The sequence below is a fragment of the Trichoplusia ni genome, chromosome 21, assembly GCF_003590095.1.
Source record: "Trichoplusia ni isolate ovarian cell line Hi5 chromosome 21, tn1, whole genome shotgun sequence".
In the NCBI taxonomy this organism is placed as follows: Eukaryota; Metazoa; Arthropoda; class Insecta; order Lepidoptera; family Noctuidae; genus Trichoplusia; species Trichoplusia ni.
Genome location: NC_039498.1, coordinates 3,998,110 through 4,015,777, shown reverse-complemented (window position 1 = coordinate 4,015,777; position 17,668 = coordinate 3,998,110). Strand labels below are relative to the sequence as shown.

At 32.6% G+C, this 17,668-nt stretch overlaps 1 protein-coding gene across 1 annotated transcript in view; it reads left to right on the top strand.

The window, feature by feature from the left end:
* Positions 1-17,080, top strand: part of LOC113504307 — a 33,578-nt gene extending 16,498 nt beyond the window's left edge. The window contains exons 3-6 of the mRNA XM_026886564.1: positions 227-277; positions 622-672; positions 1,502-1,585; positions 16,989-17,080. Coding sequence (XP_026742365.1) covers positions 227-277; positions 622-672; positions 1,502-1,585; positions 16,989-17,080 — 278 coding nt within the window. The remainder of the gene's footprint in view (positions 1-226; positions 278-621; positions 673-1,501; positions 1,586-16,988) is intronic.
* Positions 17,081-17,668: the final 588 nt, after the last annotated feature.

Below are 17,668 nucleotides of genomic sequence, written 5' to 3'. Positions count from 1 at the left end.
GGCATTTGCGCAGCTGGTCGATATTTCAGCTCATCACGTTATTTTATAAAAGACAGTAAAGAGTTTCGCTTAGTCGCTTCTATTCTATTTCAAAACGATAGCAAGCAAAGTATGGCAACACGATAAAGGCATCCAATTATTCTACTACTAATTCTGTAGGTACCTAGGGACTGCCTATCCAACATTGATGAACAAAAAATATTTATTCGGTTCTTTTTTTCTGCAGCAACTCGAAGCAACTCGAATATGGCACCCGCCACACCGCAGCCGTTATCCGGTGAGTTCAATATTTAACATATCATAAAATATTTCATACTAGAATAAAAAAATATTTTTACGAATTCATATACCGTAGTACATCATATTCAGTTTTCAATCGCCGTTGAGTAATCCATAGTTGGCGTAAAAACAATATTCAGATTTACTTATAAGATAAATCAAAATTAAAAATAATATTTTTTATAACTGCCTCTTCGTCACATCATATCCAACTGATTATCGTATTTTGCAACCGCCTATCTGTAACTTGCTGAGTTACGGAGTCGATTAAAAGTCTAAAGGGTCTAAAAAGTTTTCGAGTCGTAAAAGTTATATATTAATTTGTAATTTCGTTTGTTACAGTTGACGGTTTGGACATACCCACTCCTCCTCTGTCCCCTTTCAACGCACAGCGTAAGTAATATAGTTGGAATTGAGACCAAGTTAAAACGCAGCAATACTGAATAACAGCCACATAAAAAAAATCTGTTAAATATATATTATCTTCGAAATATTCTAATAATTAAGCCTTATTTAATTAAAATCTAATTTTACTATGAATACTTTGCATTCTTGGCAAATAAATTTGATTTGATTTGAATAATTATAAAATTAAAAAATAATGAAAAGTATGTAGAGTCGCCAACAAAAATCCGTAAACCACTCAGTAACACATTTTTTAATAAAGCTTTAAAACAAAAGATCTAAAATACGAATTTACTGAAAGTTGCTGAATGTCAATAAAAATTTAAAGTCGCCAAACATTTAAAGCAATTGTAGATTTGTATTTGTTCAATGACTTTTGTAGCTGATTGTTCTGTTAGTTCAAGAACATTAATGTCTAATTTTTTAAAGCATTGTGGAATGACACTGTGTGTAAGGGAAACCTTGAACGAAATAATGAGCTGTCATTAAAATTAAAGAAATACCTTGATGACAAATGACTTTTGACATATTAAATAAATAAATGGAGTCGACAAAATAAATACAAACTACAAAAAAATACTTTTCATATCTTAAAGAAAAATTTGTCCTACTTTATCCTATACACTAAATATACCCATCAATCCTAGCACATGTTTTTAAATAAAAACCTACTTTATTATTATAACCTATTAATTCTTGTTCGAGAAATGACGTGACTTTGGCATTGGAACGCTCGGAGAAATGTAATTTGAGGTTATGTGCAGGACTCGCCATTGTTGTTGCGTTAATAGTTTCTTAATTAAGTATTTTGTTACAGGTAAACTGATAAAGGGGCCTTGCCCTGTACCCTGCAAGTTGCCCAGTAACAACTGCCAATTCCACAAAAAATCTACCAAGCGTAGTAAGTATTTTTTAACTATGCGTAAATATTCACTGAGGTTAGGTTAGGTTAGGTTAGAATATGTATATGGGAGACCTAAAATTAGATACTTAATGCATCACGCCTTTTCCACCTATAAAAACGGTAAATAATGTTTGTTTTTTAACTTAATAAATTAATCTTGTTAATCGATGTTTTGTAAGAATACAAGATTATGATATCAAATTTTAAGTCTCTTCATTTAAGTAAAAACATTTGATTTCACATCACTGTTAACAATGTTCATTTTACTCCTTTAATTTACCTCATGTAGATCAGATCAGTTATACTATAATTAAAAGATCAGTTTTAAAACCTGAGTCTTAAATCGTGCATCATTTATTACAACTATATATGTACATAGAATCAAGTTGCTAATCCGCAAAACAAATTGGCTTCGCGCCTCTAGCCTTCAACCTAAAACCACCATAGCCTAAAACCTATTAACTAAATGTTTAAAAGAGATTGTGTTTTTTGCACTTTTTATCTGACTGTACCTCAAAGTGCGGATTTATTCGTGGAACTTTCTTTAGTAAAAACGATTTAGCCAGTCATTTTTTTTTTCACTTGCCTACTCTTCCCATTTCTTAAATGTAAAGCAATTAACGATGCATTGTTACCAGTGATGTGTTATCTGTAATTATCGCAACCACAAAGTATGAAATAAACAAATGCAAAGATGATACCAAATAGTTTTTCCAATAACAAGTTATTGGATTTTCAACGTTTGATCATATGATATATTATAATATTTCGATGAAACACATTGTGCTTAGAGCTTTATTAAAAGCCCTTATGACTGTATTTACCCTAAAAATAATTCGCGTCATAGACCAAGTGGGGTTCCACCTAAAAGATTATGTTCATGTCGTTGCTTCTAAATAAGTATAAAGTAAATTTCAATGTTAGTACATTGTATACTAATTATTTTATGATGCTTAATGAATAGCCCATATAATTAAAGTTATTAGAATTTAGTAAGTTAGTGCTAGGAGAGTCGCAGCAAGTATCTAAATTCTATCTCTTTCTGTACCCTACGTTCCGTTGTTTCGGATTTGTCATTGGAAAGTAGGTACTTGACTTGTGGTAAATGCTAGTACATTCAAGAAATACAAACACTAAGAAAACAAATACCGCTTATCACGGACTCAGCATACTTATTTTCCCTCATTAAGATCGTGTAAAAATCACACGTTTAATCTGCTGCCGAATGTGATACTAAGGCTATGTTTCTCCAAAATATTTCCGGGGCTGCGTAGCACGGACCAATAGAATCGCTTCATTTTCCTTGCCTCCGTCAATGAAGTGATTCTATTGGTTCTTTAAGCACAGCCCTCGTTACGCATCCTCGCACACTTCTGGTGAAAACGCAGCCTAACTGACATTTACGTATAAATTTATTTGATGAACGTATTACATAACGGTCACTCATGGCAGGTGGCGTTCTAAACGTTTGGTTTTTATGCATTTTTAGTCTCTTTAAAATTCGATTTTTATTTGTTATTTGATATGTTTGTTTGTACAATAATAAATCTGATAATTTTCTGTCTCTGGATGTTGTATGATCACTGTCGTTTCACTTGTAGTTTTGATGTACTTTTAAATAAATGTTGTGTTTCCCTGTATGTTTTTGTTTATCTGCACGAACCTCCTTCCTACAGTTTTATATTTATATTTAATGAATGTGTGTGTTGTTATATCTTTGTTCTTCGACAACGTTGCTCGACTTCGTTGTTCTGCTGGTACTACAACAACTTTGTAAGTATGGAATGAAAGACTACTAAGATTTAAGCTAAATAAGGGTAACTCAATATCTTTGTCATCGGCGTACATGTACAGTCTTCAAATTATTATAAATTTATGTTAAATTTAAAGGTTCATATGATATAGTTTTGTAATGAAATTCTAGTTAGAACCAGTTTCTTTTCTTTTTGAGTCAGAATATAATAAGATCAGAACAAAAGAATAACATTTCGTCTTCCTCGAATGACAACTTCAACGTTTTCTTTAAAAAAGAGCCGAATGCAGAATTCAGTACCTAACATAAAGTGTGGAATTGTTTTATTATGTAAATATTAGGCTTATTCCCACTATTATTATAAAGTATATAATAACTTGCATAAGTATAATCTATAAATTATCCAATAAATGTCCAACTAATATTCGGACCTTCGAATCCAATGTCAACACCGGGGTTAGCGGTTAGCGGGTTTGTGATTCGGCCACTGTGTAAAAATAATGGTCGAATACCGCCAACCACACAAATACCAAAAGCGTACATTAATTTCATATATGAGATACTCCTCGTTTAAATATGTATCTACAAGATTAATTGTTGATTAAGAACTAAAAAAAAAGAGAAAAATAATTAAATGTTTGTATATTTTAATGTTGTACTCGAATTTTACAGTTTAAAATCGCTTACGGCATCAGAGTTTCAATCTTTTCCGAACAACCTACGGGCTTTACGCCTCTGTTTAAATGACGAACCAAAGCAAAACAAAACAATATCACATGCATAGTGGGAACGTGAATCTAGATCAATTAATTATTTTTGTAGATTGTGAATAAATGAAGTTGGTTATAAAATTACGCCATATTTTACAACTATATTTTCAGAAAATAATTTGTAACGCTTTCCTAATCAAATTAAATATTTATTTCAAAAGATGACGGTGTTGTTGAGTATATGACTAGTTCAGAACACTATTTTTTATGATATTAAAAAAATATAGACAAATAAACTTTTCTTAGAAATGAAACTGAGTACTAAAATTGAATACTCAAAAACTGTTTTGGAACTTAGAGAAAATTTGTGACGTCACATTGCGCTTGAAATCAAACATTGGCCTAAAACGCAGCATAACATACGACAGTATTTTGTTTCCTCCTCGCGAATACTAAACGGGTATTTTGTACGTGTTTTTTTATTAAATTACATGTTGAATATAAAAAATATAGTCATTTACTCCCCCAAGATATTGTTGTTAGTATATTGCTAAGTACGTGTTAGGCATTGAACCTGAGTACGAGTTGCCGTTTCGAGTCTTCATGTTTAACTTAAGGTAAGTTAAACTAAGAAACGGTAAGTGCTCTCTCAATGTTGTATGCTTGTAATGCATTGAATAATTTGATTATTGTTATTTTTGTTTGTAGTATTTTTGATATCCTTTCCTATTCATATACAGGATGTCCCAAAACTCAACGATAATCTGAGACCTGATGAAAGGCCAAGTGATAACAGATCAGGGAAAAAATAAAACCATATCACTCAGTTCAGCGATAAGAGACAATTTTTTTTCATTGCATTAAATTATAGTTGGGATTAAGAGCATCGTTAATGAAGATCCCGAAATTAAAAAAATCACAGCGGAATTGTTACATTGGTGATCACAGGACTTAAAAACGCGACCAGGGATGTGGAATTTCAACTTTTTAAATATCTCTTATCGCTGAACTGAGTGATCTGGTTTTTTTTTATTTTTTTTCCTGATCTGTTATCACTTGGCCTTTCATCCGGTCTCAGATTATCGTGAGGACACCCTGTATACATAGTATATAGTCTAACAAATAAGTATCATTCCATTTCAACCTGTGCGAACGGAATCCTAAAACTATATAATTTCAAATCATTACATTACAAAGCAATTATAATTTAATACAAAATAATAAATACTATTTGCTTTCACTAATATTTATTTGTTTGCAAGTAAACATTATCTACTAGTCGCAATTCATTTTAATTTCACATGTGTAAATATGAAACGTTTCCATTTGAAATTCGTTTTGATGTTCCAATATTTACTTTTTCAAATGAATCGGTAGTTTGAATGTTTAGAATAAAGATTTTCGTAGGTACGTAACGAGTGCACTGCGTGACGTACACGCTAGATGGAAAATACCTGTCTTTTATGCAGATAAGAGACTGAAAAATAAAACACTAACTGCTAAAAAGGAATCTCATTATGATAAAAAGCAAAAATGATCTCTTAAAGAGATTACACAACATTCATATGAAACCTCCTTCAAATATGAGTCAGACAATTTTTAGGTACTCGAAAACCTATTCAATTGTGAATATCAAATCATAGCTTGAACATTGCGCTACGTTGTTCGTGGAAATTCGAAATTCGTGGAAAAACCTAACTCATCAAGCAGACACTTGTACAGGCCTCTTGAGCTTGAATATTTTTAGGTATCTCGATGTACACGTTCCCCTGTTCCTGAAAACTGTTGAGTTTCAAGTGATATATAGGGTATTTTGTTTTCTTGTTGTTAATATTGTTGTTTCTTGAATGTATACTAGCGTTGATGTAATTTCTACTGTAATTCTTTGAAGATAATAATGATGGCTGGGCCACTGCGGTGCCCCCAGATTTATTAAGAGCAATTTAACTCCAAGTATGCTTATTAATATATCCGTATAGTACCAAAATGTTGAGGATTATACAATTTGTAGTTCGTTATTTTAAATAACAGTAGGTATTTAATTAATTTATCACACTCTAATAAGTTTCAGTTGCCTCACTGTCCAGAACTTTCAAGTATATTTTTTTCTGACGTTTATCTAAAAGGAAATTCAATTTGACTACTAACAACAAAAAAACAGCTTTACGTAATTCAAACCTATACTCAATCAATATTACATAGCGTATCACAATCAAATCCAAGCGATTATGACGCGAATACTCTGGACAGTTAAAAAAATTTTGCAAAAAAACAAATGAGGTAGCTCTACACTAGCCTTCGTTCCCCAAACGAGCGGATTAAAGGCAGACCAGGGGGAAATACCCTTTCAATTATCCAACAATTAAAGTCCTGTAATGCTATCTGCTCCTAGTTAATAGAACTGATTGTTTTTCTTTCATTACAGTCTATACATTTTTTTTTGTAAGGTCGTGGAATTTTCATGAACACCCGCTAGGGTGCGAGTAGTGTCAGACTCTTACAGACTAAACCTGAACCGCCGTGCTACGTCATTCGCGTTTTTGTGTCGGTGTATGGCAAAGCTTTGCAATCCTTTAAACACAATCTGCAACGCTCGTCTAGTACCGAAACTTTTTCTGAAAACAAACATCGTAATGGACAGTGAAAATTTAGAGTAGAGCCGCTTGCGTCTCTATCACTAGTTAGTTTTTTTTATTTTTCACCAAGCTCGTTAAAAAACCCATTCAAAGTATTTTTATGTCTATATTTTATTAGGCAATTAGTCTCAACAGTGTCTCAAGATCAAGACATCGAATTGAATTGCTCTTGAAAACAAAGAAATAGTCCCTTCGAAAAAGGCATACGATATTCGCATTTCAGCTAAATCGATAAATCTATTCAATGGTATTGAAAGTGCAAAAACAAAAAAAGAAAAGTGATGATATTCGTTTTATGATGTAAAACAATGTCGCTACGTGATTCTGTCCCCTTCTTACACTCATTGAGTCGTACCGATGTACGGTTAGCAACTTAATTCCATGAACACTACGGTAAAACCTCGATAAAGCTGGACTGTTTGATATCACTCCCTGATCAATCACTCACCATGTCTCTTAGTAAAATGCTTTAATATTGGTAAATGGTACTTTGAGATTACGTCGTCCAATTTATAAAAAGTAAAAATATTTTGTTTAATATTTTCAAAGCATTGTAGATTTAAATGGACCGTTTTGTGACATTCACATAACTATCATATGGCATAATGATTGCCTGGTCTTTGTCAATGCAATTTAAGACACATATTTTCCTTCCTTGAAATGAGACTAATTAAAATCACCTTTCTTATATTCACACGTAGGTTGAAAGATTTCGAATTTTAGTTAAAATTGAATTCTATTCATTCGTGAAATTACTACTACCGAGGCAGGCTATGGGCAAGTATCCCAGTTTTACCAAATACTATAACACAGTGACACTGGAAAGCTTTTGACTGAAATGTGTTACCTTCGAATATTATTGATGCTTACGTTACTGGCAGTTTGTAAATTTCATTTTAAAAACCAAATTCCATTGCTGACCGTACACTCGTATTGGGGTGAGGGTTCGGACTTTACTTTGAATAACCTCTTAATACATACATTATTACATTGGTTTACCGAAACCATTTGAAAACGGACTTACGAAAATTCAGAGCCTAAACAATTGACGTTTTTTGCATTTTCCTTCAGTTAGGTCAAAAATTATACTAGTTCTTTTTAAGTCACTTTACTGTTAATTATGTTTCTTCCTAAATATCTGAACGGGATTGTTCTTTACTCAGATTAATTAATTAATCATACTGACGGTTGTATACCTAGCAGATTGTTTTATTTCCTTTTAATATTAACGAAAATAATATCTAAATACACCTATATAATTATTTGTACACACATTTCAAACAAAGCCCTTTTAAAATAATGGAATAATGCGATTATAACACTATTGCATCTAAATTTATTTTAGCGCACCTGCGTAATACTTAAACAAGTGAATGCTGAAATATTTCAAATATTATACAATGCCTGTATGAACACGTATTAATTGAAAATGTTACGGTATTACTGACCCCCGAATTCGTAGGCGGCGGGATGGAATTCCTTTGAATTTTACAATGCGCCCACTATTTACCACCTGTGCATTCGGCTCTGATATTGCATAGTATACGTAAAATATTTGCGTATTACCAAAATATTTATTTAGTTAAAAAAATAAAATCGAAGTAAGCTGTGGTGAAAGCAAATTTTTTTTCGGAATGGACTCTGTCTTTGTGGGATGAACTGGTTTATTCATGTGCACGTAAGCGGATTGTAATGGATATTGATAACGGTTATCCCCAGGCTTTTTTCGAAACTGTTGCATTCAGCAGCTTAAGCCCACGGGCACTATCAAATTATTCTAAGTCATTTTTGTGATTGGCATACACAGATTGAACAAAGTCCTGCTGGTCACCAATATTACAAGTATTTTGAATCATATTTAAAAGATCTTAGATTTGCCTTCTTTGTAGGCAGTCCTAAAATTGGTGTAACTTTAAAATTTTCTTTCGTTTCATGTTTGGCATACGCAATTCGTTATCATTGCCATTAAGTACTAGCAATTTTGGCACATTTCGATGCTCACTGAAAAGCTTAGTACCCATTAGCAAAATTATAGCAACATAATTATCGACAAATATTTGTTTTTCAAATATTCCATTATCTATACTACTACTGTCGATCGCATTTGAATATTTACTAAAATGATGCAACGATTCACTCACGCGTATAAATAGGAATGCCAAACTAGTAATGGACACAACGTGCTTAATTATAAGCTGACGCGGGGCGCGGGGGAATTTTCTGTTTGTGTTCGTAAAAGCGAATTCAATCAAAATTTTGCAAATTATATTAAAAAGCAGTCAATATTATCATTTAAATTGATGCAGAAATTCGCGATCCCAAATTTTCGTTCTTGATTGAATACTATATCTTATGTCGTGTACTACAACAAACGACAACATTAATGTAGTGAAAAATAGCTTGACTATTCAAGCCCTACGTTAAGTTGGCTTTACCTATCTACCTACACTCGACAAGTGGTAATGAAAAGCACCAAACATACCGGACAAATTAAGAATCTCCTTGAGTTGGTTAAACACTGAATGCCGGTTCATTGGTATTATGTTCATAAAAGTACTATACACCGTGATTTTTTTAGTCGTCTTACAAAAGCAGCCCAGTTCATGTATCCAATGACTAGCGTTCATGATAAAAAATAGGTATTTATGAGATTTGAATAAATTTTTAAAAATATATTCAATACTATGATGCAATTCGTAGTTTTTTAGAAACACAGCTCTGTTGCGAGCGCGGTCCGAGCCTTGTAACAATGGTGAGGGGCGCGGGCGGCGGCGTTTTTATCATTTTTAAGAGTATCTTTCAGATTTCTCTTGTTTAATTTTTCTTCGTACTTATTATCTTAGTTGATGATAAAAAAAAAATATCGCGCGTAGGGGTATTTTACGTCGGATGAGCTGGGCTACTTTTGTAAGACGACCAAAAAAACACCGTGTATAATTTACAATGATTGATGAAATAAAGTTTACAACAAGTAGCCCTAACGATAATTCGATAAGTACCTACAACATTTTCTTGAATTGATATTCAATTACGAGTTATCGAAACCAGTATCCATATTCAAACCAACAATTTTCTATCATTAAGCGTAGTTTGAACCAAGGAAAGGGGATATGTAAAAGTTCTCTCTCTCTTGCTCTGGTACTTGTATTGGCAAACTTAAAATTCAGAAAATAAGAATAAAAATGTTGAATAAGTTAACATAATGACTGATGAAATAAAAACTAGCCAAGTCAAATCTAATCTGCTAAAGATCTAGTATTTTTAATACCAGCAAAGGTTACAGGTTCCCAATATAAATCTAAGAAAAGTGTTTAATACTTTTTTCATGATGTTATTTCAAATCAAAATCAAAAGATTTTTTATTACAAGTAGGCCGTTTTCCAGGCACTTTGAAAACGTTAAGGTGATGACTCTAGTTGCGCGGTTCCAAAGTGTCACTCTTATGGAGAAGAACCGGCAAGAAACTCCATAAGTTCCTCTTTTTATTTCGTTCAACTTGGAAGTTATAATAGAAGAGTGAAGAAGTACTTCACTATGATACTGATACTGCTTCGGTTTAGGAAGGATTTTTTTTTACGTTTATAGTGTCAATCATTTAATTCATCTTTGAGTAAGAAACAGGATGAAGATGGTTGTAGTAAAACAATAACTAAATCGGTATTCGTAAGTGGTGCCTGTGTTTAGGTATTGCTTGGGAGTGCTTTTATGTAGGCTTACTATTCTGTATATATAAGTATACAGGGTGTCCAGTAAATAGCACGATATAGGTACTGCAGGGGATGACAGCTGGGATGATAACATATATTAAATTGTGTTGTATTGATAGGTCGTGACCCTAGCTATCACCCCCTGCAGTATGTCGTGCTATTTACTGGACACCCTGTAGGTAGTTATGCGGTGCAGCGCGCCGCCGACGGTGACGATGCACCGTTAGGCGGTTTTACAAATTATTATTTATTTTATTTATTCATACGCTTACCAACATACAATTACCGAGCTAGACTTCAAATTTCATCCGTCTAGGTCATTTGAAAGTAGTTTAGATTTAGGTACTATAAGTGATTCAGTCAATCAATGCTAAACCTTAAGATTTTTTTGACCTTCATACCTTTATAAGGGTTTAAGTATTTTTTTTATTTGTAATTATTAAATACAGGAAATATAAAACTTATGTTAGTACATTGGTCCACAAAACTGTTTTGAACAGTTTGACTGTGGACTCCGGTTGAGTCTCATATAGTAGTTAGCTTCATTAATTTAGACTTGTGCATCTGCTTATACTTATAATTAAACAAACCTATTCGAATGTCGCTTTAAAGAGGTTTTGCGTTATAGAAGGACCAAAAGTGGCACCAAGTGGTTCGTTTAGTATTACACTCGGCGCTTGAACTTGGCTCGACACGCTGCCACGTATCTAAATTACTGGAACACATTTCACGATCTGAACAGAACAGAGGTGCTATGTCGTAAATAAGCATTTATCTGTCGCGGAGGTTCATAATTATTATACTTCCTTAAAAACTGCCGTTTGCGAACAACAAAAATCGACCATTGGGTTTAACTTATTTCTTTTTTTAAACACCTGCATTTTAGATCTTCGTAACCCAGTTAATTAATTATTTTTGATAACGAATGATGTCATAATTGTGCTCAAATTACATGTTCGTGTTTCAAAGGCGTGGATTTTAATTTTGCAATCAAAGAGGTTTTATTTAATTGAATTCTTCACTGAATATATCAGACACGCGGTGACATGTTAGGCCAAGTTCCAGGAATACAACTAGCGAGCAGCATCATGTTTGAATATTACTCGAACTATTTAGTGCCACTTTTGACTCATAATGTAAACTCATAACTCAAAAACTATTTCACATAAACGTTGCAAATTCATATGTTGAGACTTTTGAAATTCATAAATGTGCTTGATGCTGTAAATTTCACGAAATCATTTCCAGCGATCATATATGTATTATCTAATTAACGTCTATCATCTCCATTTCCATTTTCAAAGTTAGACTTTAGCAATAATAGTAGCTCGCACGTAAAGCTTATTGTGATTGGAAATGCGATTATCGATAGGAACTAAATGAGTCAGACAAAATAAATACGAAATTTGGAAAATATTTGACTTAGAAAAGTTGTTCAAGATCTTGTATCTTGATCTTTTCGAGTGACAAGATGCAGCATTTTATAAAAGCCAATGATGTACAATTGGTCCCTCTAATGATGATGAATATTAACCTTCAGTTAGTCCTTCAAACAGAAGCGTTAGCGTGTATAAGTAGAAATAATTTTATCATATTTCATTAAATAAAATACGTATTAAATTATCGTCGAAAGTTAAGCATACTTTTCCTAAACTCCTAGAAAATTGTACTTTTATTTTTCAGTTATGTTTCGAACTAACTCTTTTGTTTTGTCTTCCGACGAAAGCCTTTTGAATATGTTTGGCGTTTGAAGTACTTTTTACACGGCTGCCTTAAATATGAAGTATTTTATTTTACGGGCTAATTAACGAGCTACTTTTGAATATACATTGTAAATTAATTTCGTTTGCGTATTTTTTTTTAAATTACTCTTCAATTCATGCCGTAATTTGAAGTGTTGTAAGTTGTACTTCTTTGCAGTGCAAATTAAAATTTGTACATTGCGGTAGCGTGTCAAGCCAAGTAAGAGAACGGGCTTGCAGGAACGTGTAAAATCGTAAATGAACCATTTGGCCCCTTCACAACTCAATGGAAACTTAAGCGATACATAATATATGCGCTCCTAATTTCAGAAACACAATCTCAAAAGGTTACTTATTTATTGACGTCCAATAGTCGAAATTTTTGACACAAATTGACTTACAGACCTACTACTACCTAGTAAAGTGGAAAAATTCAGATAGAAAATAAGATGACTACAAAGGAAAATAATAAAAGGTGGCAATTTTTATCATTTACTTCAATGTTTCGATTGGAGGGTAGCCTTAGCGGACTTGGAATAAATGTCATCGTTTTTTGAAAAAAAAAATCAGTTGTCATTGCACCAGTGACCTTGTTAAATGTAAAAGAGCCTTTTAGCCGCTGGAAGTATGGTTCTAGGAGGCACCGTTTCCGAGATATCTGACGGATATTTTTGCTTATTTTTTCATTTTACCAATCTGGTGCTTATTTCCACTGATACATTTAGTTTATATGTAGAGGAGCATTTCTGCTTCTGATAAGCTTTTTTGTGCGAGTACCATTCACGAGTTATAAGGGTCTTTGTAAAAATAGAACAAAAAATAGAAATTATTCATTATGACTAATATCCAAGTCAGACTTCGGGCTACAATATATCGAGGGGTGAAAGGCTACTTGGTTTAAGCGACATCTAGGGTGATATTGAGATAATAATATGTATATATTAGGAATCAACGAATTTTTCTCCGTCGAATGATGCCGGAATGATTAAAATCAGATCACTTTTTGGCGCTTGAAACAATCCAGTTTTTGGGCCATTTCCAAAGTAGCAGTGTTTAAACGACATGAATTTTTCATTTTTTTTTAAATAATGTACTTGAACTATACAACCAATATAAATACCGAGACATAAACCAGTTATCCTTTCCAAGATAAATAACTCAATAAGAGTTAAAACGTTTTTCCTGTTTCTATTTTTCCTTACTCAGTCATTTAAATCATTTTGTCTTCCACCAATTAAACGGTGAGATGTCACTTAAATCATTTGTCCGTCAACGAAATACGGTACCCTGTCTCTGAAAGGATCTGAGATTTTCGGTGATTGCGATATAGAAATCGCCTTTGAAAGTCTTGGATTGGATTGAAGGAATTTTAAATGTTAAGTTAATTAGCCTGCCAGTTATTTTAGTCTAAATTTTTAGTTTAGAAAAATAGCTTGCTACTATTAATTTTGGGCGTCGTCACTTTATACTTTTTGGCTTACTCTGAAAATATCACGTGTCAACGCTTAATCTTTTTCCCCTGCAGCCAATTGCAGTTATAAAGCCACTTAAATCTTTTTTCCAGTCTTGGGCTTAGGACAGTTTGTATTAAGCTACATTTATCTTTGTAATTAACGGTTTCTTTTTCTTGGTATTAGCATCAACAACTCGACATTTTTACATAAATTTCAATAAATTTTACCCCGGTCAAATAACTAAAGAAGTTTTTGAGATATGATTTTTTTTTTTCAAAATTACTAAATTTAAACAACTTGCCTGTAAAGTTGCAAAAATGTCGCTTAAACCAAATAGCCTTTCACCCCTCGATATTATTGTCCTGCTTTATAAGAATAAATGGTATCTCAAGTTGTTATCAAGGAAATTTCAAGACTTAATATTGAACTTGGCATCAATTTATTATATCAATCCTTTTGTCGTTGATGTCAACAATTTAGGTTTATATCATAAATTGAAATGGACTCTTATTTGCATTTGTGTTTTTGAATCATAATGATCCTACGGGTATATGTCACTGAACTTGTTCTAAACGGCAGGCCCGATTAGAATGATTTTGTCGTCAGAACGGCTAAACAAAGGTCTTATAGCTAGTATAATAATATTATAGAATTCAGTTTACAGTATTAAGTATACTTTGTTCCTATTTTAACATGAGTTTGTAGTGGAAGAAATCAAGAAGGCGAGATAACGCAGGTCAATTTATAGGTTCAAACTTCAACGAATTATAATCGCTGGACGTAACTCTCAAAGACTCCTTACATTCCTCTGAACGCCAACCCAGAATGATGTATGAAACTGGAAAGTCACGTCAATTGTCGAAATATGAATGCAGAATTTTCTAAGTTTTCGAAACAAAAAAAAGTAACGATGTGGAAATAGATTGAAAATTATTGCTTGTATTATGCCTGAGCAACCTGATATGAAGCTTCGTCTGTGTTGTTGGAGTATTCCACTCTTTCCAGGCAGTAAACTGCAAGGAGATTATATGGACCTAATCTCCCTGCATTATCCCCCTACACTATGCGAGAACTGGTGTCAATGGAAATATTTTCCTTAAAAGGCTCACGTTTCAAGACTTGTTGCTTTTATACGTTCACAACGCTTGAAAGGATGAATATTTAGCGGCTTAGGCATTCTAAGCAATTATATAGGTAGTACAGATTATATTATTATTGTAATTATTTAAAATGTCGCCGTGATTTAGTCTAATATAATTTAGAAATACCGCCGTGTTAGCGATTGATTTAAAATGCAAGAAATTTTATGAAATGAAAACTGTAGTGTATGTGAGACTTAAATGGGTATCGTTATCGGATGTTGGTTGACTTTTTGTCTATTGATTACTGTCTCTTGTTTAAATAAAGTAAGTCTATTAGCGCATTAGCAAATTCTGTGTAAAGGTCGCATGAGCAGAAAATGGAAATGACTAGATATTCGCATATTTATAGATTAAAAAACGTATATTGAATGTACGAAAAATATTAATAAATATCGGAAAGATAGGAATGCATTAAATTTATCCCATAAATAGAATGAGTAATTAACGGATTAAAAATGGTTTAAAAGCACACACAAAAAGAACAAAGGCCTTTTAAAGTTGAAAGCCAGTTCGACCAGTATAAGGATTACATTAAAAAGGTTGGCTCATTGCCAAAAAGTCTTGCAACGATTTTAATGTAACCTCTTTTAATACAGCATTGCATTACTGTGAATTTGTACATTATTTCGTCACGACCAGGCATCGCACAGCTTTTTAACGCTTATATTTCCCTGTAAGATCCTTGTAACGTATTCGCGTAGCATACTGACCGTTGTGAAGGCCGTCTGAAGACATTTACCCGCGCGTTTGTTTTGTAAAGGAAACAATGTTGAAAAGAAAAATTGTTCAGCCATGCAATTTATAGGTTTAGCAATAATTGCTTAGATTTTTATTTTTAATATTTTGTGTAATAGAAATAAATCATCTCTGAGTATGACTCTTTTCATTGTCCGGCTATTAAACTTCTTGAAATACCCTCAATTTAAGGCTCAGATAATTCTTTCAACAAAAAACAACCGCGATATCATAAAGGTTTCGTTGTAAAACCTATATTCAATTATGTTTTTCCCTAGAGAATAAATAAGAAGGAAAAAAACGGAAAGGTTCAATTTTTTATATGATACGTTTATCTTGAAGATGTGATTAGGCCAGGCAATTATAGAGAAGCGATTTTTTTATCTTGGTAGTTAATAAGTAATTAATTAGAAAGTAATAAATTTTATTCTACTCAGCGAAATTGTTAGGTAAAATTAAATGTATCTCTAGAGCTAATAATTATTATTAATATGAGCAAAAAAAATTAAATAACTAAAATAAAATATTTTTTAAAAATTTATCTGTATTATCGGAAAAAAATAAAAAATAAATATTTAAATATTAAAAAAAGCCGAGATTCTAATTATAGTTATTCAAAGATCACGATTTTCTTTTATTGATTCGTATATATTTTTTTCATCACGAGTGTCTCAAGAAAAAAAAATAGGAAACAAAGAAAAGAGAGCAAAAAGTCGCAAAGTTGACTACAAACTTACTTGCTTACTTCCGCGAAGTCGCAGAACTCTCGACCAGGCCGTCGAACCCCCAAAAGGTGTTTATATCTCCGGCGTTCACAATTTCCTTTTCGGAATCGTAGACTATTTGCGAACTCCCGAAATTTCACTGCGAGTGCGTAACTACGTGCAGCAAAGGTACGACTAACGGGGGCCAGCAGCTCGTTCCCGTGACGTCACAGCACTGCCGGAATACCTGTCCCTTTTCATCTCATCGTATAGCTCATGGTGGCCACATCCCTTACTTTGACCTACATTCAAAAAGCGACCTTGTACAGTTGAAAATACAATCAAATATTCAAATTCTTCAGTCACACGCGCACATTGAAACTTCACGCACACTATAGTTCAGGTTAAAATTTAACCTAAATAAATATAGGACATTGGATCGAGAAATTTTGGTCCTTATGCAATGATAAATGACTAAGTAACCTTATTTTGACCACTATTTAAAGCGATTTTTTCTAAAAAAATATATTATCCATATTTTTATGTATATTATATTCTTATTCCATTAATGACTGAATCAATATTAAAATATTTTGTTTAAAAAAATAATTAAAAATCTAGTGTTGATGATGACTATAAAATAAACATCACTACACAAATTTTCATTAGCCAAAAATTAAAAAAAATACTTTATAATTGGTAAAAAAGTTTATATACTTCTCTACCTTCATATCTACAAACATTAAAAAAACGTCAAATAATTGTACATAAAGTTACGAATGACCCTTGCTAAAATAACTTTACACTATTCGTCCAGATATAGCCACAGTTGGAGTTCCCCCCTCCCTCCTACCTCCCGCCGGCCGGGCTGCACAGCGAAGCAGGTCGTACATTGCCTTCCCGGGCTAGATAGCCACCTCACCCTGTAATAACACTGCATAAAATAAAAGCGATTACTCTAAATATTTACTTCCTAATCGATTAGTGTCAAAAATATTATGACAATTTTCGGTAATTGATTTTATTGTAGACATCTTTTTGATATAAAACTTTTAATTTTCACGAAAATTAAACAAGGTTAGAAAAATGAAAATTTTGTGTTTACAAACAATTTGAAAATTTTATATAATATTTTTCTTCTGTCTTTGTACTAGTTGCATAAAAATTAAAAAAGAATATTACCTATCTGTAGTCGTCTTACGGAGAATCTTCAAATAGAAGCAAACCCGATACATTATCGATTCGTGACGTCATCCATCCAGTGGCCCTTTATATGTAGAAATCTTCACTTCCCTAACATCCTAAATTATATACCTATGTCGGTCACACTGCTTTAAGAATATCATTCATTATTTTTGAATTCTTTTGGTTGGAAATAATATTTTTTTCTAGTACCTACTTGAATTTTTAAAGTCAAACTATGACTTTCAAATTACGATTGTGTTTCACCAAAAAAATAGCAACGTTCCAATTTGTGTATGCAAAAAAGCAATTTCT